Source organism: Equus asinus, chromosome 21, assembly GCF_041296235.1.
Source record: "Equus asinus isolate D_3611 breed Donkey chromosome 21, EquAss-T2T_v2, whole genome shotgun sequence".
Taxonomy (NCBI): Eukaryota; Metazoa; Chordata; class Mammalia; order Perissodactyla; family Equidae; genus Equus; species Equus asinus.
In genome coordinates this window covers 98404265-98429982 of record NC_091810.1, presented here as the reverse complement: position 1 = coordinate 98429982, position 25718 = coordinate 98404265, and the positions used below count along the sequence as shown (strand labels likewise).

Sequence of the window (25718 nt, the reverse complement as noted above, 5' to 3'; positions counted from 1 at the left end):
GGAGATCCAGGATTCTGGAGAGGTTTTTTTTCCCACCAGAAAATTTCACTCAAGTTTCTCCAGGGGGTGGGAGCCTGACGTTTTAAAGAGCAAGCAGTTGAGGGTCTAGTGCCTTTATGATTTGTACCAGTCACTCCTCATCTCTGGTTCTTCAGCTGCTCTGACAGGGAGGAGATTAAATAACTCAGAGATGGGTGTTCACTTCAAAGCTGGATGCTCCTATTGCTCCAACTACTGATGTTCCTCAGGAAGGCTGTAAGTTTAAGGAAACACATAAGCAGACTTCGAGTTGTCCGTGATCACCGTGGTGAAGGCAGAGGAGATATGGACATCCGTGGTTGGGTGGAAACTATATTTTCAGTGTTTATAATAATTTTAGGAAGGACTTGTGGAAATTAGTCCACTAAAATGTCCACTGAGCTGCACATTTACGTTCATGAAGCTTTTATATATGTCACATTTCAGTAACATTTTTAAAAAATAGTTAAATGGGCATTTTTCAAGAGGCAGGAAAGTCAACACTCATGTTTTGGATAGAAATTCCCCCACTTTCATGTTTTGTTGGAACAAATAAGGATTTTGGAAGTGCAGCTCTTTTGTAAAGTATCAAGGAATGGAACGCACTAAACTAGCCGACAGGACAGGAGAAGAGAAGGACACAAGAGCCGCAGAGACGGGCTCCTTTCCAGGACGGGGCGGTCCCCTCCCAGAACTCCGGCGAGCTAGGGTCTCAGAAGCATGTCCCTCGGAGGCGCCGCAGCCTCTCTTCTCTGCTCAGAAATGCACTTTCCCAGGCCGGACGGCTGACACAACAGGCTTGGTGAGTAATGGGCTCACAATTTCAATTTATTATCAAAATATTTCCATCAGATGACACATCTGGAGAGATAAGGAGACGCAGACTTCCCTTTTGTCACAGCTCCTCGGGCACAGAATCAATGCTGAAAATCCTGCTTAAACCACAATCTTGAGCATCTGTCCAATGGCAATTTTTAATGCAAAGTTCGCGCTTAAAGCTTTTTATCAATATGATTTATAAGTTTAAAAAGTCTTAAATCTTCATCTGTACATCACTTTACAGACCCTGGTTCATAACTATTTATCTTGGTCTGAAACTTCAATATTCAATGATTACCTATAATAACAATTAGTCATAAATGTAGTTAATAATTAAATATAAAAATTATTATTTATACATTACTACAAATCTCTTAAAAAGACCGAGTGTTGAGAAAGAACAAGAAATTGCTTAGAAAAATGCAGGCAGCCTCCGAACCTCAGCTTCAGTCACACCAGGTGCAACGGGGAACAGCGCTGGACACTCATTTCAGCCCTAAGATTGCTTCAGATAAAACGATTGCAGAGTGACTAACTGACGCCTGGCCAAATCAGTTTAAAAGCGTGTTAAGTCCCAAGGCCCCAAGAGGTATAAGAATTCTTTGGAAGAGTTTTGAAGGAGTGTAACTGTTGCAAATAAAAGTAAAAATCAGGACTTAGGCCGCGTGTTTTTAACTCTCAGGTCACTGCTGTGCTTTTGGTGTCAACCGAATCTTCAGCCTCCTCTTTCTCCTTTTGAACAGAAATCTGGTCTACAGCAGGTGGTCAACACCGTTTTCAAGAGACAACCTCAAACTGGCAGATTATAGGAGAAACAGAAATGAACGGTCGTATTGTGTCTGGAGATTGAGCCTTATTTACACGTGAGAAGCGACTGATTTGACGGACATTAGACGCGCTCCTCCCTCACATCTTTCCAGAATAACCGACTTCGAGGTTACAGATGCTCGCCTCTCTGCTGACCACCCCCTGTAAGCACAGTGACCTCTAGGCCCATTTCTCTCGAGTCGAGTTCCCCACTCCTGTGTGTCGGTAAGTCACCCAAGGCTGCACGGCTTCTGCAGGTCACCACACCCGGCATTTCTTTTCTGGGTTCATGTATGAATTCTTGGGGCAATGGAAGGCTTCTGAAAACTCAGGGGAGTTCTGCAAAGTTCCAATAATCCTGCGAAACAAGCAAACAGAAGTCCCGTCAGCACCTGACGCCACGTTCCCAGCACGCGGGAGCTCTAAGAACTCTGTGTGGGTCGAGTGAGTGAATTTGGAATTTACGGTTTAAAGGGAAAAAAACTGGGTAGAACGAGACTGTTGCTTCTCAGCAACAGAAGTTTAAGCAGAGAAGTAACAAGCTACAGGAGCTGGGAGCACAGGCTTTGAAGACAGACGCGGGAGCCTGGTTGTGAGTTGCATTATGTAGCCTCTGTGCCTCATTATCCTTTTCTACAGAATGTGCATAACAACAGTACCTGCATCTCAAGGTTGTCATGGGGAGTTAACTTATAAACATCCCATACCAGTCTGCAAAATAAATGAGTAATTCATATTTGGAATCACAGTTATTACAAGAAGAGTTTGTTCAAAGAAAACAGTCATGATTTTCCCCTATAGCTAGAAAGGGCTCACACAATAACTTAAATAAAAGACTTTAAATAGACATTTGTCGATTCGATTTAACAGGGAAGATAATGGTTATTTTCTTGTTTTCCAAAAGAACTCCACAGACTTGAGAAGCTGGATTCAGCCTGAACAATGGGAAAGGGCTGGAAAATGGCCAGTTTCACCTTATCTCTGAGGGTCACCCAGTGAGCAAAAACACACCGTCCACCCCATCATCGGCCGCAGGCAGAGGCAGGTCAGGACAGCGAGGCAGAGAAGACCTCTCCATCAGCCGGAACAGCTCCTTCCCTTCTCTCTCCTTGGGCCCCCGCCACACCCACCTCGGCTGGGGAGGGGCAGACCACTTTACTGAGCTCTCCATCCAGGCAGAGGCTCCAATGAGCACAGCTCAGCACTTCTCTCCCTGCAACCCTTCTCCACACGGCAGTCAGCATGATCTTCACAATTTAAACCAAATTCCGTAACTCCCTACTTAAAACCTTCCAGGGGTTGCAGGAAATTCAGCCTGCTCTCATGCCCTCCACCGTCCCGATGGCTCCAGCCTACCTTCCCGGCCTTCTCGCAGAGCATCCTGCCCATGGAGGCCGACCACACGGACCACTTCCCCTGCCTCACACCGTCCTCAGGCCTGCTGCTCCTGCCGGCCCCACTCCCCGCCAAGTTACTCCCCAGCAGCTACACGGGGACCTTCCTCAGCCCTCCTGCCTCCGAGGACACCGGTGGACGGCAGATGGAGCCCCCTGACAGTAGGGTGTCAGCAGTGACCACAGCAGGCTGCAGATGGGGGCCGTTCCCTAATTTCTCCTACAAAGGAGGACACTGGAAACTTCTGAAATTAAATTTAGGTTGGGAGCTTAGTGCTTGAATTAATTTGATTAGAAAAAAAAGAATGATGTGTCCTTTCTTATATCTGAAAATTCGAGAACAAATTCACTTGATACCTGGTCGAAGTGATCATGTTTGTGGAATAAAAAGATTTCAGACATGAGGAATGCCTACTGCTCTTTAGTCTTTTAGGTCCCAGGCTCATGGACTCTCAGTTAGAGCTTGATTCCTTGAGTCCAACTCATTCCCACGTGAGGAGGCCCTGACACTGGCTGAGGGACGGTCACCACGGTGGCCTGACAGTTCCTTACACTGGGGAGCCAGCTCCTGGGGGACAGGGACGGCTCTGAGGCACGACGGGAAGAACTGCTCTGCTTGTTTTTATCTTACTAAAAGTTTCAAAGGATTGTGTCTGAGATATAATCACACAGGGGCAAGCACTTCAGTAAAAGTGTCCAAACCCGTGCCCTAATTCTACATTTCTTTTAAAAACATTAAAGAAATTTAAAAAACACAACTCAAAACAAGAAAGTCTTCCCCAAACACCACTGGGACCCAGCAACACCCAACCTCACGCACACCCAGCTCTCCATCCGACCCGTCTCCTCTCCCTCCGTCCAGGGGCTTCACGAAAGAGTGTGATTCTGAAGAGGCAGGCCAACAAGGTGCCAGGGCTCCACCCACTCTCCTAGGACTCTAACTAGTGTTTGGTTGTTGAAAACATCAAACCTGTGGATGGGTGACACAAATAATCTATTTCAAAAAGTGGATGAACTATTAATAAAAATGAACTCCTTCTCTGAGTGGGATCATATTTCATTAACCTTACATAGAACACTCATATGAATTTCATGCTATATCATAACTATGTAGTGCTTGTGTTTATAATAACAGAAGATAATAAAGGCTTTATTGATTATTTGTTAAAGTGGTTTACTTGAAACTTTTACTTTATTGTATAAAATATTTTACTGTGCTGTGCGGTTTATTCCCTCATCAAACCATCACTTGTATAAAAACATCTAGAGGTTGGGGGCGAGGGGACTTGGAGGAGGGTCGTCAAAAGGTAGAACTTCCAGTTATAAGATAACGGGTCCCGGGGATGTAAGTACAACACGATGGCTGTAGTTAACACTGCCGCGCGATACACAGGAAAGTTGTTAACAGAAAATCCCAAGAGTTCTCATCACAAGGAGAAGTTTTTCTCTTTGTTGTACCTACACGAGAAGACGGATGTTAGCTGAACTGACCATGGGAATGATTTCACAATGTCCAAATGTCCTGCTATACTCCTTAAACTTATACAGTGGTGGATGTCAATCATTTCTCAATAAAACTGGAAAACAAAAGCTGTCTCAGAGAGACGGAGTTGAACATCACGTGACCAAGAGTGGACTATATCCTATAACATATCTGACTCCTCCTACCGCAATTAGCTGGATTTTTGAATCACTGAGGGAACTGTGTACAATTAATGAGCCCTCCAACAACTTTTTCCTACTTCTTTTAAATGACCGACTTGCTTCATTCGTGAATAAACTTTCTAATATTTGCCATTGATTACCGTTCACGATTCTTCATGATTCTTTTAAAGTAAGGTCACATTGATCAGCGTCTGTCCCACTATAAATTCATCAGGAAATAAGTGCCTGAATAGATTCTGAGGTATGGGCTGAAGGTCAGCAACTGTTAACAGGAAGTCTACATGGCTCACCCAAATCCACACCAATGTTTACAAACGTCAGAAACCAATGCTAATGTTTAAGGTAAATGGAGAAAACATCAGTATTTCAGAGAGGGTTTAGCTAAATCATGGGATCGTAAGGAACAAAATGTCTACAGAAAACGCTAGAAAGGATGGTCTTTCAAAAGTATTAGAAATCAAGCTGTGGAAAGCATCTCCCACATTATCGCTGTGTTAGTTCCAGGAAGCGCCCTCTTCTCACGGGTGGATCACATTGTGCAACCTAAGCCTCGAAAGTAACACCACACTATTCAGGTAGCACGGACGTTGGCATCATTCTCTCTACTTGGACCTGCTTTAAAAAATCATCAGACCCTCACATATCATTTAGAAACAGCAGATCTGAATAACTTCAGAAACACATCTATAGGTCATATAGTAAATATTATCATAACTATTCCCTGAAGTGACTGGATGGCTAACAAAAACTGGACTTGCAAACAGAAGTCACTTAAATTGCAGATTCAGTTTCTAGAATATCAAGCAGAAATGCTCTTGCTCTAATACTAAAGTTTTAGAAGTTTATTTTAAAGCACATAAGACTTTAGTTAGAAAGAATGAAACAATTACAGCTTAGACCTAACGAATGGTTTACAGATTCCACTTTAAATCAAGTATATTTTGCCTTTTGTTTTTAATACTGTGGCTATGTTAGCATAAGGTCACAAAATCTCCCTTCATTTCAGAAATGTGTCTACATAAACCACTGTGCACAATTTTTTAATAGCATCTCAATGTCTCTTCGTTTTTTCTTTAAAAAATATGCTTTACTTCGTAGAGCCAGGAAGCAGCCTGTTTCCCAAACTAAATGTAACCTCAACCTTTTGCCAAGGAAATCCCTTTACCTCCAGAGAAAATAATAATTTCCTTGACAAGAGGTTGGCACTCCATTTACCCTTTACAAAAACAACAACACACACGTCTATTGTTATGAATGAAAAATAGTCAAAGAGGAATCTTTTGGGCCAGAACAAAGAAAACGAAAGTTACAAATAATTTTATATATTTACAATAAAATATTACATACTTTTACAAGTACAAAATTTTACATATTTATAATAAAATTGTTTTCAGTTTAAATCGGGGATAGAAAAGTTACTTATTTATCTACCTATCAATCACTTAGCCAGTGATTAGTAATTGACATTCTGAACTACACAACAGAAGAAATGAGCAACAGACAGGCCTTGACTGTCAGCTAAGACGGAATGAAGTCCAGATACTTTATTCATAGGGATTCTTATTCTGTTCATGCCTCTCATCCAAAAATCATCCCAGCACTAATTTCAAACACATATATGTAATAGGACCTTCACAGACAGTAACATTAATGCTCCCAGCAACTCTCATGATAATTTAATCCTCATGTTTTTTTAATCAAGAAATTGAGACACAGAGGTCAATAGCTTGTAAATGGCAGAGCCATGGTTGGAACTCAAGTATTTCTTACTTCGAAGCGTGTGTTCATTTTTACCATATGTGTGTAAGGATGTGTTTTCTGAGCTACTCAGAGTGGAGGAATGGGACGGCTAAAGGCAAGCAATGCAGTTAACAGGAAAGAGACAGGAAAGAAACAGGCAGAAAAGCCCCAATAAAAAGCCAAAATGAAAAGTAAAAGTGCATCACCGTCGGTGGCTCTTTAGTGCAGGAATAAATACACATTTCCCCCACTCCAGCTTTTGAGGATTTCAGTAAACTAATAAACAGTGAAACCATAACTATTAGTCATAACAATAGTCCGTGTCATCAAAAAGAAAAGGTTAGGTTTTGTTCAGGATACTGTGTTAATATGGGAAGGCAGAAAACGTACTTTAAACACAGAAATTTTAATCCAGTGGTTAAGATAAAAATGTTGATACTCAAGAGACAAATTTTAGCTATCAAAAAATTAATTAATTTGCAGCCCCCATTCTCTGAGGACACCAGACATACCAGGCATTACAATAACATTACTTAAATTCACTTGAGTCTTTATGGATATATGCTTTCGTTCAGGGAGATGTGGAGGGAAGACCTTTGGCAAATTAAATTGTTACAGTAGTTTGTATGAGCTTATAACTGCTCTCTGTTATCCTCAGAATTAGGTTCTTGTACCTTAACTTCTGAAGACTTCAGTAAAGAAAAAGACAACTTTAAAAATTAAAACTAAAAGTTACTTGGATAAACCATAGTGGGAATTGATCCAGTGACTTTTGTAGCTCATTACCTAAAACGTAGCCAATTTGGATGTCCTAGCAAGACTAAATTTCCCTGGATTATACACATAATGGGCATACAATAAAAACAGTTGTTGAGCGAATGACTCTTGAAAGAACTGTGAAGGCAAACACTAGATGATGATGATGACAATGATGATACTAGAACAAGCTGAGTAAATTCTTTACTTTTTAAACGTGCTATTTAATTGTTTCATAATTGAATGTGGCTTTTCCCCAGGAGTGAATGATCCGGGCAGTATGTTCACTTCTATTTTAGGAAAGGCTTTTAAAATGTAACCCACTACTTCTCCTCTGTTCTCAAACTGTTTTCTAACCACTCTTCAAATTTTTTAATTTGTTTTTGAGACACTCTTGCCCAAGAAGTGTTGCTGTTAATTAGCAAATGAGTGATGAAGTGTTATAGGGGACAAGGCAGACATAGGAATTTAGTCCTGAATAGATACATAGGGAGTTAGGATTCAACATTCAAAGGCTGGGTAGAGTGATTCTCTTTCAATCCAACGTTCTCTTAGACTTTCTGATTTGGGAAGGACCTTAGACATCTCCTAACTCAACCTTTTCCTCTGCAGAGCATTTTTCTCCAGCATCCTTGGGAGGTTGTTCAAGAAACTCTCTCCTGGAACTTGGGGATAACTTTATTCCATGTGGGACCACCTCTAATTACTGGAAAGTTTCCCTTTGTGTTGAATGGAAATCTTTCTTTGGAACAGCAACTCATCGGTTCCAGGCCTAAACCTTTCACAGCCTCTTAGGAAATATCTGTCCTAGCTTTAAATAGAGCCACGGCTCCGAGGTGCCATCTTTGTTGCAATCCATCAAGCACCGTGCTTAGGTCACATACATTCTGAGGATAAGAGAGTCAAGGCTTTGCTTGTGTAGACATGATGTTTACCCCGATGTGTTCTGTTCATCCCGTCTGTGATCCTCAAAAGAAAAAAACCCACTAGATTTCCAAATTTCATAGACGCAGAGTTAGAAAAGGCCAATTTCCAAATTTGGAAGTAATGGAGTCAGTACTAGAGCAAGCTGACTCCTGTTCAAACCCACGCACCTGAAACTGCCTGGACTGTGGACGTCTGTTTTAATGGAGTTGATCGCATACTCTGGCCTGTAGGTCCCACACCACACCTAGGGATGGGACAGAAAAGGAAAGGAGTGTGCTTAGGTTCAATCAAGGATTATTTGTTTGGTCAGACTAGGGGAAAATCAACCTTCTTACTGCAAAAATTAAATTGGAATTCTGCATTCCTCAATCATTTACTCTTCAAATAATGTTCAACCATAGGCAATCAGGAAGATAACTATCATTAATGTGATATGACGGTCTGTTATACCAGTGAAAGTGTCAAGTCAAATTTATTACTAATGTGATCTGACAGTCTGTTACACACAATGTAAGTTGGTCAAATCAACACTCTGCCACAGTTGCTTAAAACAAAAAACTCAGCATGCAACAGCTAACTTACTATGAAATTATAACTCAAAATGATTTTCACATCTATCAATCAAGAGAGAGACGATACCTGTGCGAAGTTCAAGAAGAACAGTTGTTTGTGATTTAGGTCAATTCCAGGAAGTAATTTTTCTTCACCATTCTTTTTAACATAATTTTGATAGGCCTAGGCAGTTAATGAAATAGAAGCATGATGTTTATAATTTCTAAATTTATATCTAAATCTATGCAAGAGACCATGTAACCAAGAAATTAACCTTTTATGTCAGAATCATCATAATAATATATTAGACATGACAACCTATAACTACTTCACGGATTAGAAAGAAAACTAGAATTTATTTACAAATGCTCTAAGAAGAACAGGATACTGTTTAACAGATGATAAGAGACTAGCACATGTCAGATGATCAATAAATGTCAGTTGAATGAACAGATGAGGAAACAAGTGAGGAAAAACTCGTCTAAGTTGTTCTACAGACAGACGGGTAAGTCCAGCCAGTTGGAAGAACGGATTGCTAAGGGAGTCTGTAATTGCTCCATGTGGCTTAATTATTACTCTCAGCAAAATAGACTCACACTGAAACAGACTCACACCAGACTTCGTTGAGTGATTCTCGCCCAAAGTCAAGGGATTCGCTTGAGATCCTTTAGAGGCCTAGTATCCTATGATTCTAAGAATAAGAATGAGCAATTATTGTGGCCCCCTGAACACAGGGCAAGATAGACGGAACCTCAGTTACATTAGGAAGAAGGAATTTAAGTTACTTGAATGTCAGAAAATGTTCTTAACTCTAAGGATTTATGGAGACTGTTGAAAAGCGTAGCTTTTTTGTACTAAATATACTTAAGAGATTGACAGTCAACTTTCTGAGATGAATTACTTCCAATTTAACACAAAGGAAAGTGATCAATTAGATAAGCAGAAGGTATATTTCACATCTTAGAACAATTCTGTACTTGTTGTAGGTGAGGATCTCCATGGCAGACCAGCAACCCAGAGTGTGGTCGAGTTTTACAGCACTGATTCTTTATCTGGCTGTGTATTAGAAACTGTGGGAGTATTAAGAGTGCCAATGCCTCCACTTCAGGCAAGAGGGAGTGGCAGGGACTGGATTCACCCTCCCACTGAAACAACGAAATGATGGCAAAATATATAAAATGACGGTTTGCAGGACACTGGATGTCAAAGGGCAGCGATCTCTGTGAGATGGGAAACAAATGAGGTGACCCTTTGATTGCCCCAGCTCATGGCCTTGAGCGTTTCCAGGGTACAGAATAGAGAAGGGAAACCCAGTTGGAGTCTAAGTGACTCCTTGAGTCGAGGAGAAGGAGCTAAGAGTTCAGGGACACCCAGGACAGGGTACTGGAGCGAAGAAAGCTGCAGATGGAGGATCTCGAGGTCAGACGGCCCACTCAGGTGTCCAGCTGAGAATGTGACTGTGCACGTGAGCAAACCACCCACAGCTAGCGGAAGGGCCACCAAAGGGTCAGAGACAAATGCCCGGGCTCCCAGAGGACGGACGTGGAAGTCCTCTGGACTCACACAGTCAGGTCTCGTCTCAGCAGCGGGCAACAACTGTCTCTAGACTACGCACCCCCCAAGTCCTCCCCGTCTGCCTGTAAAAGCAAGATCCAAGAGGATCAGACCACTTCTGAGGGAGTTAACCATGTCCTAGAATAAAGACAAGAATACTTACAGGAAAACAAAGATATCCAGCACGCAAAGAGGTAAAATGCACATCTGGCGTCTAGTCAAAAAATTCCCAAGCATTCAAAGCAGCAGCCACTCGCTACCCCCAGGACTTGGTGGGGACTCCATTCTCTCAGAAACCCTGCAGCCTGCTTAACATCTCCGGCCTCACACTCTGATCATCATGGTCACTGCCAAGTCCCTGGCCCACAGTCACCCGTCCCGCACTGCTCTGATGCTTCCTCCTTCCTGACCCGACCACCAGGCTCTCCTCCCCTCCACCAAGACATTTCTATGGTGAACGAATAACCCTGTGTCCTCTTCACTCCATGGAACATTCCATCCACTCTTGTCTCGGAGGAGCCTGGTTCTATCCTGGGGACACCTTGCCCCCTGTACCCCCTCAAGGAGACTCTGCTCGTTCTCCCACATGTGGGCTACCTGGGGGTCAGAAGGTCTCAAAACTACCTCACTCCTCCTATTGCTTCCAAGATCAGTATTCCTCCACTCTTGTGAAAAGTCCTACTTTTTCTTGTGCACGTGGCATCTACTAGACCAATCCTTTAAACTTTGTTCAAACCATCAAATAATGACATATTTCATGGAAGGTTTGCAGCTGTATCTCCAGCACTGAGACTAGTGCCAGACACACAGTATAGCCTTCCACCAGTGTCTGTTGGATGCAAGAATGAGTGGAAGGCTAAATGAGATTCTCAGGGATGCTCCATTGACTAGCTCCTCTGGGTATAACAGCTTGGAAGGCACAGGGCCATGTGCTGGCACCGTATCACTTCAGTCCCTCACTGGGTCATTGTCACTAGCTGGCCTTTAATATTAGGCCTGATGTTGATGCTGATTATGGTCCCAAATGCTGCTTTACCTGCAGTGGAACTGAGGGTCCTGTTCAGTGTATTGATCAGTGACACTGAAAAAGTCCTTTTCATGGGGCATCTTTGCTAAAAATATCTATTTTAGAGATTGTTTCTTTGAAAAACATTGCATCCTCTGTGCGACTTGCATATCTCCTTTCTGCTAATATAACATCCTGGGCTTCCTCTTCTCCTCGCTTTCTGGGGGCTTGGAAACTGGGGTTCACCTCAGCCACGATGGTATTGCTCTTCTGGTTAGCATATTTACCACCCTCTTTCTCCCTGTATATTTCCCATTTTCTATTCAATGTCTTTTGCTTACAGTATATGTCTTTCTATACATTATATATAAATTATCTTGTCTTTTGCAAAAGTCTTTAAATGAATGATTAAATATGACATATATACACTCCAACCACTAAAATGGAAAGAAAATATTATTACTCACTCTGTATGCTTGGCCAATACCTCCATTATCTGCAATGTTTTCTCCCAGCGTATTAATTCCATTGAGCTGTTAAAAAAAATAGATGCTTCAAGACCCTTAACTACATTCAGATTGTTAAGAAACCATCGACAATTCACTTAAGATTGAACATATCTAAAACTTCTCAAGAGAATGCTGACGACATACATGCTGTCCACCTGCTAGGTCCCAGGAGAAGTTTCCATACTGGTACACCATGCACTGGGATTGCTCTTTAAAATTATTTGCAGACTGTTGAGTCCACCAGTCAACCAGGTCTCCATCTTTGTTAAAGTTTCTGCCTGTAATATATTTAAGTAAAATGGGAACTCATTCGGTCAAGAATTACAATAAGATCTTTAATTCAAAGTGCAAGGACTGAAATACCACTGTACGGAGAACATAAAATTGGACAGAGATGAAGGAAACGGATCTCCTTCCTCATCCAGAGCTGATGAAGCCCGGCCTGCGAGGGCCTTCTTGCTGACACGCCTCAGGATTAATCCAGATGGTTCAGCTGCTTGGCTCCTGATATCTCAGCTGAGGCCACCAGATAAACACTTCTGAAATCGCGGCTTGTTTCTGTTGAATGGTTTTCACCTGAGTCATGTCTGTTTAATTGGATGTTTTGAGATTTTAAAAAGGTTGATATTTTTATGCCGGCATTCATTTCACGGCTCCAACCCTTCATGACACATTGTGGACTCCCAGTTTCCCTCTGCTTCAAGCACAAAGAAAGAGTTGCTTTCCTGCTGGAGTTGTCCTGCTACCCCTCAGATACATCGATCTTCCCCTTCCGGAGCCACAGCCGCATTTATATATGTTAAATGTTTTGATACTTAATTTTATCATCTTTTTAATAGTTATCTATGATGCAGTGATTAAGAAAAAAGCTGTGAAGACGAGCTACCTGAACTCACATCCTGGTTTCACCAATTCCTAGCTTCGTAACTTTGAGCAAGTTTTTTAGCTGCCTCCGCTTCTTTTCCATTTGAAAACAAAAAACAGGGAAGTACTAGGACTTTCCTGTGAAGACTGCGGTGTAGTCAACTGAGTTAACAGGCACCTACTAAGTTCTGAAACACACGCTTCCCATCTCCTTTCCTTGCTCTGGCTCTCTACAGCTGGGTCCACTTAAGGCCTAATTATTTTCTCTCTATTGTTCTCATTTTCCTTCCACAGGTTGTGAACAACCTGTGTCACAGTGTCAACTCTCACCTCTTTATGCCTCTCATGTCTTCACTATTCTCAACTTTCACTGAAACTCTCCATCTGTTTGGCCACTTGGGGCAGCATATGCTCATTTAAGTGCCTACTGCGTGCGAGGCGCTCAACCAGGCAGTAGGAATAAGACGCAAAAAGCAGCAGCCCCTGACCATCTGTGGTGTAACAGTCTTACGGGAACCTTCCTTGTTGATTTTCTATCTGATTTTAGGATGTGGACCCTGCCCTCTAAGGGTCTGGGGAGGTAAGATGAACAATTATCAAGCAAGACCAAACACTACCATTGGTATCAACAGACCTCAGAGTGTTTTCTCCAGGTGAGTATTTCCTTCATTCTGTCAGAGGGGAAAGCACACATCATTTACCTCACTACCAGAAATTCCTGATCTTCTCAAGCGACAATTTAAAGGGAACACTAAACGTGGGGTGACTTTCAGGCCACTAACACACCGATGAATAAACGTGTTTTTGTGTTGACAAATTATAATACCTCTTCATCAGGCTTATTAGGACACTTCTCAGCTAGAGGAGAGTGTCCCTGGGCCTTACCATTGTCATCGAAGCCGTGGGTGATTTCGTGTCCTATGACCATGCCGATGCCCCCGTAGTTCAGCGAGTTGGACTGCTGGGCGCTGAAGAAAGGGGGCTGCAGAATGCCAGCTGGGAAGACTGTGGGGAAGAAGGCGGTTAGGGGACGGGGGCGTTATTCTAGGGGCGGCCGGGGCTCGGCTCTCGCCCGCTACGCTGTTTTCCAGGATGCCCACTTCACTCAACTGTATACAAACATCTTCTGCGACAGAAACGAACGCAGGTCTTTTCCTACTGATACGACAAAGAGCTCATCTCGGAGCGGCCCCACGATCCACGATCTAGAACCACAATTCACTTGACGGTCTCTACTAAGACTGTTCTCCGCCGTGGGGAGTTCAGAGCAGGGAAAACCATCATCTTCATTCAGGAGGGCTTTCTCCCATTGCAAATATTTGGGAGAAATAGTTACATTTATCCATCTGCAACAGCTTGTTAAATAAACAGAGCCACTCGATCGAAGGTGTCCCCAGCCCCGTAACCCTATTCTATCTCCATCGAGACGTTTACAACTGTTTCTTTCTTTCTTTATGGACGTTGTCCTTCGCTTTCTTGTCTGCCCTCCCCGCCCCCAGCGCCTCAAATATCAGCCCTTTGAGGGCAGAGATTTGTGTGTCTGCACATAAATTTGTTTTTGAGTCCATTTGTTTTCTTCAGTTCATTATCTCCAGCACCCAAAACCTGAAACATAACAGGTGCTTAGGAAATGTGATGAATAATCGATGACAAATGAATGAATAATGAATTTACTGTGGTGTACTAAAGACTTTAAATAAAGAAGTAACAATTTCTATATGTCTACCCTGACACGTGCATTAGTGCGCTCACTTTCTGCACTCAGATGCCTCACAAACTCCTTAAATCTCAGTGTCAAACACCAGACTCACCATTTTCCGCTCCATGCTATCACTCTCTTGACTTTATTATTCCTGCTACAGGCATTTTAAGGGTCTCAGTCACTCAAAGTGAACATTTTCTACTTATCTTATGAAGTCTTGTACAGCTCACTTAGGAAAGGCCCAGGTCGTGCACCTTCCCTCCCGTGTATCCCTGTGTCTGTCTCCTCCACCGGTCTCTCCCACTGCCCCATCCTGGCCCAGACTCTCCTTTCTTGCCTTAAGAATTACTTCATTTCCTAATTGGTTTTCCCACGTCCTGTCTCACCCAGCTACAGTTTATCCTAAGTCGAACCTATCCTGCAGTCAGATCAAGTGCAGCTCTCATCAGCGTCACTCGTCTGCTGAAAACGCTTGGATGGCCAGCGCTGCTCTCTAACAAATACAGCATCTTCTTCCTGGCCTTCGACCCCGCGGCTTCTCCACCTCCCTCATAATTTCATCTTCCATGTTTTAAAAAACTCTAGTATCCACCAAATAACTGAACCATTACGTTCTGTAATTGAAAAAAAATCTTTAGTATCAACACCTATTACCTGCAAAGCCCTGGGTCACTGCTGTGTGGGATGCCAAGAATTCAAGAGAAGGGTCCTGGCCTTCAGAAATGTAAGATCCAGTGACCGCAGAGGAGCAGATGCTGTCTCTGTGTCTCTTGGGTGGGGTGAATATGACATAGCCTTGCATGGGTTTCAAGAATAAATATTAGATACTTACATAGGTGACGCTGAAAATACACCAGGCAATTTAAATTCTCTCCAGACCTTTAAAAAATCTGGAAAGTTGCCATAACATTCAAAATGAGAAAATAATAAAAAAATAAATACTTTCGTCCTTAAAGACTTTTGATGAAAGTTATACCTCACATGTAGCTGCCTGAGCTATCAACAGTGCCAAGAAATTATTTTTAGCTTAAAGTATAAAAATTATGTGCAGTACTTTATTAACTTAAAGTGAACACTATCTCCCACACTATGTACTTTGATTAAAATCCACCCCATTATATAAAATGCTCTTATGAAATGTGCTATCAAGCCTAAACATTAACTGTAAAGATCCTGCTGCTTTAATTACACCCTGATATGCCATTCTTCAGGCAAGAGATAAGATTTCTATGGCTCATATTAAATACTATCTTCAAGTTCAGCTTTGCAAATTATGATTTCTCCTTCTCCTCTGTCAGCTGAATCTTATGATGAGCATTTTTCCATTTGCCTTATCACTGTTTTAGCAGACTTCACAACTGTTGATAACAACCAGCCGCTTAGCTGTGCATTTTTTATGCTCATGGTTGTCACCAAGTTAGTTAATTAAATAAGTCATTGGCCCATGAAACAAAAGACCCTGTTTCTCCTCACTCACCACCACACTTCCCTGGTTTATTTTTTTAAGGCTGCAAGTGACTCAATTTTAGAATCTTTGCTATAAAACTCAAGATTGCAATCAGGTAAAACCAATTCTTGGTGGAAAAAAATTAAATATTCTTTTTATATTAAATGGAATGGCAATATGTTTGGAAACATTTACTCTTAATTTTCAATTCTGAAAATTAGACTCCTAAGAGTGAGTAAGACAACTTTAGAAAATTTAACTATCTCCAGGTAGTCATAGACCACCCAGGCTAAATACAGCAAATAATCTACAAATTTCCTAAAATTGAAAAAAAAATTATATTGTTAATGAAAAAAGAAAATGCAGCGGTAATAAGACTTCCCATCTGACTTGATCATTTCCTTCGACAAGACTTCAAGGTTTAATAAGATGACTGAATGGCACCTGGAACTTACAGAGAAACATTTGACGAAATATTCAAACGCAACCTTTCTGCCAGCATGGAAGGTTGTTAGAGCTCCACGGGGCAAATGTGCAAGAAGAGGAACCAGTGACTGAAACACTCTTGGGATGCCTTCCTGTCCTGGAAGCTGACTTATATTGATGTGAAGTGGTGGGGGTGCATAAAAATTGGAATGTAGCCCATATGTGTGAGTTATGACAAAAAGTGTTGGGAATTGAATTAAGAAGTAGAAATTATTAACATGAGTAACTCCCTACATGATAACAAAACAAGTTCTTTTTTACCATAACATAGAAAGACCAATCCTATGAGAAACTGTATGAGATCTAATTTAGGGTATTTGTGTGAGGGTGGGAGGGTCATTTATGAGACACGTGTTCTATACCAGTTCTAATTCTGTAATGCAGATGATGCCAACCCCATCAAGACAGTGTTGCAAAAGGTACACATCTGTGTATGTATGCGCACACACACACACTCTTCTAGCAAGAAGAAAACTGGATATCTGGATCTTAAATTATTTTTAGTTAAGACAATCCCCACTTTGAAGATTTAAATGAATTGTCAAAGAGAAAACGTGCACATGTCAAAGACTGTTCTTCTTCATGACATGTTCCCTTTCTCTGAACTGCTGTTATTATCAGACTAGCTTATGAAAAGAGGTTAACAAGTTTTTGGATTTCGTATTTCCATCAGATGAATTTATCTTAAGAATCTTTGAAAGGTCTTTCTTATATGTTAAGAACACTTATTACAGAGAATTCTTGACTATTCAGAGGATAACTGTCTACTTTGAGAAATGTCAGGCCACTTTTACCTGTCGCTGTGTGCCTATTTGGTTTGATGGCATTAAATTCAAAATGAAAACATTCCCACGTCTTCTCTGATCAGGGAATCTCTGAGATGGACCAATTTTGAGCCAGCTCCAGGGATGTGGGATAATTCAGAGCCAAACAAGGTCCCGTCTTGACCTAAACTGTTGATCTACTCTAGGGAAGGGCCGAAGAGATGAAAGCCAGGGTGGACCTGCAGAGAGCCTGCCTGGTTTTCCTTGTTGGGGTGAATAAGGACCAGGTCTTAGAAAATCCAGGGTCCTTCCTGAGCCGGATTAAAACGAAGCTCCATCCTTCAGTCTGCCCTAAGGGGGGACCAAAGTCCAGGCTGCCTCGCTGTGCCTTGGGATCCCACCAAAAGTTAACAATCCTGTTCAAGCCCAAATCTAGAATGAACAGATCTCACACCGAGAGAACTACTGGAGGTAAAAAGAGGTCTTCAAAGTGAAGATCCCCCAGAGACAAAGGCAGTTCGAGGAAAGGTCGGTGTGGTTTCTAGGAACACATTCCAAAGGATGGACTGCATGGGGTCTGAGTTGATCATTAAACAGGCTCTGGTCTGAGTTCAGGTAATCATTTCACTGGTTGGGAAATCTATTAGCTGAGACTTTGACCTCCCTGATTTTAACCAAGTGCACAGGCCTTACTTATTATCTATACGTTATAAAAAGACAAATTTTTCTGGGGCTGGCCCTGTGGCCGAGTGGTTAAGTTCGCGTGCTCTGCTGCAGGCGGCCCAGTGTTTCGTTGGTTTGAATCCTGGGCGCGGACATGGCACTGCTCATCAAACCATGCTGAGGCAGCGTCCCACATGCCACAACTAGAAGGACTCACAACAAAGAATATACAACTATGTACCAGGGGGCTTTGGGGAGAAAAAGGAAAAAAATAAAATCTTTAAAAAAAAAAAAGACAAATTTTTCTGATTACTTCATACAACCCATGTTCATGTCATGTACTAAAATAAATTCCAGATGGATTAAGGACTTACTCCAAAAATAAAAGCCATAAAAGGGGCCAGTCTGGTGGCATAGTGGTTAAGTTGCGCCCTCCACTTTGGGAGTCTAGGGTTCATTGGTTCAGATCCTGGGCATGGGACTACACACCGCTCATCAAGCCATGCTGTGGCGGTGTCCCACATACAAAATAGAGGAAGATCGGCACAGAGGTTAGCTCAGGGCCAATCTTCCTCACCAAAAAAACAAAACCCATAAAAATACTAGAAGAAAATGTAGATACCTTCTTAAACTAACTCTTCCTAGGCTTAAACACAAAAGGGAAAGTTACAATCAAATTTTAAAATGAAATAAGGGTTAAAATTTATATTAAAGTTTATCTTTTAACCAATGGTAAAAATCTTGCAGGATTTTCATCATTTCTAATCTAATTAGTAACAGAATTCAAGAAAAACCAGGGTTAGGGCCGACTCTGAGATATTTGTTGAGAACACCTCTGGGTGTACTGCATCTTTGGGTGTCTTTCTACATACTGAGAACCCTTGGTAAAAAATGGCCCCATTTACGTGATACTTAAGAGAGAGTTTAAAGATGTCGAGGTCTTCCCAGGAAGAGAAAAAAATATATCTTTGTTATATAAGTCATTTAGTTATCCATTACATCATTCAGCCATGAGTTAACTTCCAAGCATATTTCTGTGGTATTACTATGAGAGAACATATGAAATTTTTTTCTTTTTTGATCAAAAGTGGTTAAGTAAATACAATTTCATATGGTTCAACCTAATATAATAGACTTTTCAACTTTCTGAGCCTCTTGGAGTCTTCTAGAAGAAAAGAGGATCCAGAACAGGACTGCCTCCACCAGAGTACACAGAACTGCAGGGAGACCACACAGCTGGCTCTGGGAACCTTGAACCACTTAAGACTCTGACGTTTAGAAAGTCTTAACATCAATACAACTATACAGAGGTATAAGGGACTTCTAAAAAGTATTTAGAAATAAAATACTTAGACATAAGATAAACTATGTGGCTCCAAATGAGAAGACAGTAAAAGAACAATACTCAACGTGATCTGTACTAATTTAAATTCTGCTATTATAGTGAAAAGAGGTAAATGGATGCATTTACTTTCAAGGAGCATATTCAATAAACAAATAACTCAGCCTCAGCTGTGCTTTTATGGCGAGTATTGTAAATTGGTCAAGCAATTCACTACACGTTGGGAACAACAGAAAAATATCAAAGAATTATTTAGGAATGGACCTTACCTATCTGATTTCTGCCTGAAGAATAAAATGCATTGACCACAGCTGCACCGCTTATCCACCTGTAGAAAACATAAGAACTCGTTACAAACGGCACTTATCTGATCCAATCTGCCCACAAAAATAAAAGCACCATTAGTATTCCTAGATGACTCTTAACTTTCTGTTTGAAATACTATCAACAAATTCAAATTAGTTCACTGGGGGAGACAGCTCATTTGAAAGTATTTCTACTCCTTGAAAAATCAGAATATATCCAGGTCTGTAATCTGTTATTTCATTTGCATGAATTTTTATGGAGGCATCTGACAGCACAAAATCCATTTGAATGCATCTCTTCGGAAATTGCAATGGATTAAGGTTATATTGAAATGTGTTTAGCTGTATGTTCCTGTACTAGGTAACTATGCCAATAATTCTGGAGTAGTTGACAGAATATTTAAGTACAGGTTGTTAAAACTTCAGATTCAAGTACATTTAAAATTCTTTAAATTCCTAGTTTACAAAGAGGTTTTTTGAGGACTAAGATATCCCTTTGGCATGTAGTTAGCTTTGGGTAATGTGCCTCTGATTATTGCCTTTTAAAAATGTGACATTTCAACTAATTGAGCAGAGGTGTATTTCTGTATGACTGTAAAATGAAGTCCAGGTGGTCTGTGAGTAGATTGGTCTGTCTGTCTGTATATACCATGACCGAGGCTCTGTAAAGAATCTAGAGATTTTATAAAAGACAGTTCCTGACTTCAAAGACTCTAGTGTAGTTAGGAAGAGAAGGATGCATAAATAATTCTGAGACTGAATGAGAAAATGGAAAAAAATGGCTCCCAGACAATAAATCAGGGGCAGGGTTAAGGTAAAGGATGTGTGCCCACTTTCCACGTCTTTCTGCTCAGACGTCATGAAGGCTGCGTGTCAATCACCATTGTTAAGTACTTTGTGCAACAGGAGTAATATTCACATCTTAATAGCCCATCACATACATCCTTACATACTCATAGAATGGCCACAGCTTGACTTCAGTTCACCCCAGACGCCAGCACACGAGCATACACTCATGATAACCATGGAACATTATCTAACGGCTTCACTGTAGCTACCCCACTGTCAGGGCAACAATCCGTGAGGCAATGACGATCCTACTCACCAAAAGGGCAATCAGTACAATGAGGTTAAATCAGAACTGTTTGGAGACCCTGCTTTTCGAGCAGAGCAGTACAACGTCAGTTGCCCAAATCAGCATTTCAGCTACAATGTCAGGAACTATTGTGGGATGTCAGATGAGGGTCCTGTTTTGAGCTCTTAAAAATAACTGAGGGAGGGCCATGTATAACAACTGTCTGATACATCCTAATTAAGTAAGGGTTTTATCTCCAATAACATGACTAAGACATTCATATAAAGGATTTGGGGGCTTTTTAATCCCGATAGCATTTCTATGAATTTTTCTTTAGGAAGAAAAGTTTGTTGACGGGGGCGGGGGGGGGAGGGGGAAGCGGATGAGGGGTGGTTGATCAATGTGTTTCTTCTTCAGTTTCATGTTGTTTTTTAAGTAGAGGAAACCATTTCCAAACAGGGTGGTGCACTGCTACATCAGCCGTCCCGAATTTCATCACAGCTGAGTCATCAATGTTTTAATTCCTTGCAGGTTGATGATTACAGGCATGTAATTTTATTTATTTTAATTAAACTCCAGTTGTTTCCCACATGATTTGTGGTGACTCACAACAAAAACACGTATCTGTAAACCCAGGCACGTCAGACTAAAATCGAGAGATCAGAAACTACATAAGACAAGTTGATTTTGTTGGTGTGACCAAAAAGTATTATAAAAGAAGATATTTATATAAAGAAAGATCACGACTAGGAAAAAAAATCATTAGGACTATGTTTATGTATACTGACAAAGTTATCATGACTTGGGTTAAGTGTGGTTCTGTGTTGTTTGGCTTGAGGGGCGAAAGGAAAATGGGCTCACACAGCCCCCAGGAGAAACACGGTCCCCTGTGGTGACTCAGGCATTTCTGATGCATCCTCAACATTCTGATAGCAAATGGGGCAGCAGATTTTATACGCAAAAAGCTTATAATTGCTAAAATTGTAATTGTTATAAAAGTTAATTTGACATGTTTCCAGGTCTCAGTCGTTTTAAGGTTCAGTTTCTCAATTATGAACTTCTGACTCCGTGATCACATCCTCTGCAGGGACCTTTCTGGGTGATCACACATAACATCAAATCACCAAATCCTTTGGTTCTGGACTCAGGCACAGTGCTAACACTGAAATGCAAAAGGTGCCAATCCAAAATGTTTTCTTTAACAAGTGTAATATGGAGGAAAGGAACTAGACGTATGAAATTAATGTTTCAGACAGCAACAGATCTCAACAGCGCGAGGCAGGCAGATGAGGTTGACAGCGCCCAGCTCCTGTTTATTGGTTTTGTAAGAATATATGTCATACCTTTTGTTTTAGTGCTTTCCTGCTCTTCTGGACATGGCTTTGAGGGGTGTGAGATTGCATTTTGATTAAGGTTTGTAACTTTCCAGCACGGAGGGTTTTACACGTTAAAATGTCCACAGTGAATTATACCTTCAAGAAAATAGGAAGCTATTTATGACCAAAGGACACTCAAATGAACTCCGAATTGTGGCGGTTAGGCTCACAGAGCAGTGTCTGCCTTATCTCCCCCGAGATCTTTCACGGTGCGTCCCCTGACCGCCCGTCCCTGGTAACCACCCAGATTCAAAAGCACAGGGCACTCTGCCCCTGGGGATGATCGGAACCTCAAGTACTGCAATTTACTGTGACCCAAATGTGACTGGACCATTGCACCCTAAGTAAAGCGAGGAGAACAGCTCCAGGCTCAAGGTCTAGTATTTGTGGTCAATCATGAACTCTCTCTCTATGTTAACGTAAAAGCTAAATTAATAAGGCAAAGAAAATACTTCTCAGATTAAATGGTGATGTAACAAAACCCATAAGTTCTTTTGATGTGGAAGCACCTCAACGTTTCAGGAGAAGCTTCTATTTATGGAACACGGCCAAATTTGACTCTGAATAGAAGCACAGAAAAGAGAAAACGCACAAGAGAAGAGCAGACCAAATGGTGGTGATTCTTGCCTTGAAACAACGGGACCCGAAGCCGCCTCTGGAGCATGGAGGCCAGGCACCCGTGCCTCCCAGAGCAGGGCTGGACCCGACAGGGGCCCCGAATGCCACCTGTCCTTTGGCTGGTCTTCCTGCCTCCGGGGCTCGGTGTGCGTAGGTGTTTGGGTGTGTGTGGCGTGAAGATGGGAGAGTGAGAAGCAAGAAAACTTTGCTTTTAATTTCTGAGATATAGTTTTGTCAGGTAAACTCATTCTTGTCTGGGGGCATGAAGGGCCGGCATAGGCAGCGGGGCCCTCCACGCTGGACTGACAATGGGACGGGGGATAAACTGAAGGACCCTGGAGAGGGGACCAGGGGCTCCTCTTCTCTCTGTATTACCCTGAAGGAACCTGAATGGCAATGAGGTGGAAGCACACGGACATCATTTCATGGCAGGGAAGGAAAGCAGCAGTCTGACCCTAGAGCCTTTGGGATCTAACACACCCACCGATTGCAAAAGCACCTGAACTAAAAGTTCTCCTTCCCTCACTCGTGTGTGCCTTTAAAACCCAAAACAACAAAATCGTTAACACCCCTTTCCCTGCAAGCGTTCAACTTCTCAGCACCTAGCGGTCTCGAGGGAACTCCTTTGAAGTCAGCAGCACGATACAACGGTTTTCTCTGTCTTCCTCAAGTACTCTGGAAACGAGGATTCTCATTTTATAACTGAAGTAACCACCGGCATTCTTTACGTTTATTAACATTCTGTCATCAAAACTTCAAAGTTTTCTAGAGACCCTCAGTATTTTCAAACCATCCACATAAGACAGACGGCACCTCCAATTTTCAGGTGGGAAAACTGAGGCACAGCATAGTTATCAAACTCTTTTTCCTAATACACTTATAAACTAAGTGATACAACTGGGAACAGAGCACGCAAGCCAACAACACAGAGGACCGTCTCATCTTCCAATCAAACCCCTGCTTCTCAGCTGTCGATCTGCATCCCACACAAAACTCATTACGATGATGAATGCTGTGTCCTTGCAAATCACTCTTTAAAAATGGAAGTGCTCCCTTTTAAAGTGCTTCACACTTAGGGTGCCCTGTCACCCTAACAAGCTTCAGGATGGTGGCCTCCACACCACCCCGAAGGCCCACCATGACCAGACCGTAACAACAACAGCATCTACTTTTTAATGAGAACCTAAGTTGTGTGGTGGGCACACTTCACAATACACAACACGACGACCCCACAAGGCAGAAGCAGATGTCCTTATCCTCAGTTTATAAAGGAATCATGGAGGCTCAGAGGCATTATACAGGTTGTCTAAGTTCACACAGCTAATAAGCGTCAGAGCAGGAATCTTAACTCAGAGCTGCCCACTCCCCCTACCCCCACCTCCCACCATCCTGCCTCCCTCTAGACTCTGTAACGCAAGCTCTTTCTACTGTTCCATAAGCCGCGATTTTTCACCCAAAGACAAAAGCACAGTGGGACCAAAGAGCCTCACTAGAGCGTTCGCTGTTGCCCGAGAGTCGCTAACATAACTGAACTGTTCTGGGCGACCCACCTGACCGTCTGAAGGTGGAGCCAGGACGCCCGTTCTGACATTCAGCCGGGAAAACCCACTTCTCTTTCCACAAAGGCAGGAGAAACCACACTCTGACCTCCTTCCAGGAGGTGCAGGTGGTTGTTTGTGGCTGTCGGTTTGGCAGTAAGGCACCGTCTTTTTAGTCAATAACTTCATAGGTGTGCACACGCGTGCATGTGTGCCCTCACGTGTGTAACGTGCCAAATTCAGGGAAAGTCCCAACGTGGAGCTACTGTGTAGGGGGATCACTTCTGTCAGAACTTCCTTTGGTGACTTTTCTCCTGATTTAGGATAATCTTGGGACCTTTCGAGAAAGAGCTAAAACGTCTTCCATCCCCTATAACCCTTGGCAACGATGTAACTTCCCATCCTAAGTCGACCGTCTGTCCCGCTCGTTAGACAGTAACTCAATGTGGGAGGGACGTCCCATGTTTGGTTGTTTTTTTAACTGTGGTAAGAATGCTTATCTTGAGAGCCATCTTCTTAACACATTTTAAGCGTACAAACCATCCTCTGATTTTATTCATTTGACTCTCGGATCCCTCATATAGGTGGAATCATGCAGTATTTGTCTTTCTGTGTCCGACTTATCTCACTCAGCCTAAGGTCCTCGGGTTCATCCATCCTGTTGCACATTGCAGAACTGCTTTTATTTTTTCTTGAGGTAGAACAGTATTCCATTGCATGCATATACCACATTTTCTTTACCTGTCAATGGACGCTTAGGTCGTTTCCACATCTTGGCTGTTGTGAGTTCTGCTGTAATGAACATGGGAGTGCAGACATCTCTCTGAGATCCTGATTTCCATTCCTTTGGATATATGCCCAGAAGTGGGATAGCTGGGTCACATGGTATTTCTATTTCTAATTTTTTGAGGAACTGTCATATTGTTTTCCATGGCAGCTGCACCATTTTGTGTTTCTACCAACGGTGCAAGGGTTCCCTTTTTTCCACATCCTCAACAACACTTATTGTCTTCTTTTGTTCCTGATAACAGCCATCTTGATAGGAGTGATGTGATCTCTTGCTGTGGTTTTGACTTGCATTTCCCTGATGATTGGTGATGTTGACCATCTTTCAATATACTTGGTGGCCATTTGTATTTCTTCTTTGGAGAAATGTCTATTCAAGTCCTTAGCCCATTTTTCAGTTGGGTTATTAGTTTTTTTGGTATTGAGTTGTAGAAGTTTCTTATACAGTCTGGAGATGCACCCCTTATCAGATACATGGTTTGCAAATATTTTCTCCCGTTCCATAGTTTGCCTTTTCATTTTGCTGATTACTTCCTTTCTTGTGCAGAAGGTTTTTGGTTTGATGTGGTCCCACTTGTTTATTTCCTGTTTTGTTCTTAATTGTCCCTGCAGGGCCAGCACAGTGCTGAGAGCACGACAGGCATTCCATGCATGCGTGGGCCTGGCACATCACTGGATCCTCCCAGGCCCAGAGTGCGGCCCCGCCTCATCCCGGGACTTGGGGAAGGCGCAGAGCACTGGGCCCCGAGAGGCACTGTGGCTGTGCAGGCTGCAGAGTCATGGAACCGGAAGCCGAGCACCGTCTGGACACGGTCCTCTCAAGAGGGTGCACTGATAGAAAGTTCCAGAACTCTTCTGCAAGGTTCTCCCAGTTTAAAACTTCAACCTTTAGATTATTTAGCTTCCCCCTCTACCTCCCCTTCTTCCTTGAAAACAAAACAAAATCCTCCTGAGTGCTAATTAAAAGCAGAAGTGTTTTTACTGATAACACGTGTTTTGTTTATG

General features: G+C 42.2%; 1 protein-coding gene across 10 annotated transcripts in view; it reads right to left on the bottom strand.

The window, feature by feature from the left end:
• Positions 1-825: 825 nt before the first annotated feature.
• MME (membrane metalloendopeptidase) overlaps positions 826-25718 on the bottom strand; it is an 81311-nt gene continuing 56418 nt past the window's right edge. For all 10 annotated transcript variants that reach the window (XM_070493753.1, XM_044754601.2, XM_070493754.1 and 7 more), the window contains 7 exons: positions 19285-19343; positions 13497-13616; positions 11892-12025; positions 11706-11771; positions 8766-8861; positions 8294-8370; positions 826-2002 (listed from right to left, as the gene is read on the bottom strand). In XM_070493753.1, the coding sequence (XP_070349854.1) occupies positions 1903-2002; positions 8294-8370; positions 8766-8861; positions 11706-11771; positions 11892-12025; positions 13497-13616; positions 19285-19343 (652 nt within the window). In that variant the 3' untranslated portion in view covers positions 826-1902. The remainder of the gene's footprint in view (positions 2003-8293; positions 8371-8765; positions 8862-11705; positions 11772-11891; positions 12026-13496; positions 13617-19284; positions 19344-25718) is intronic.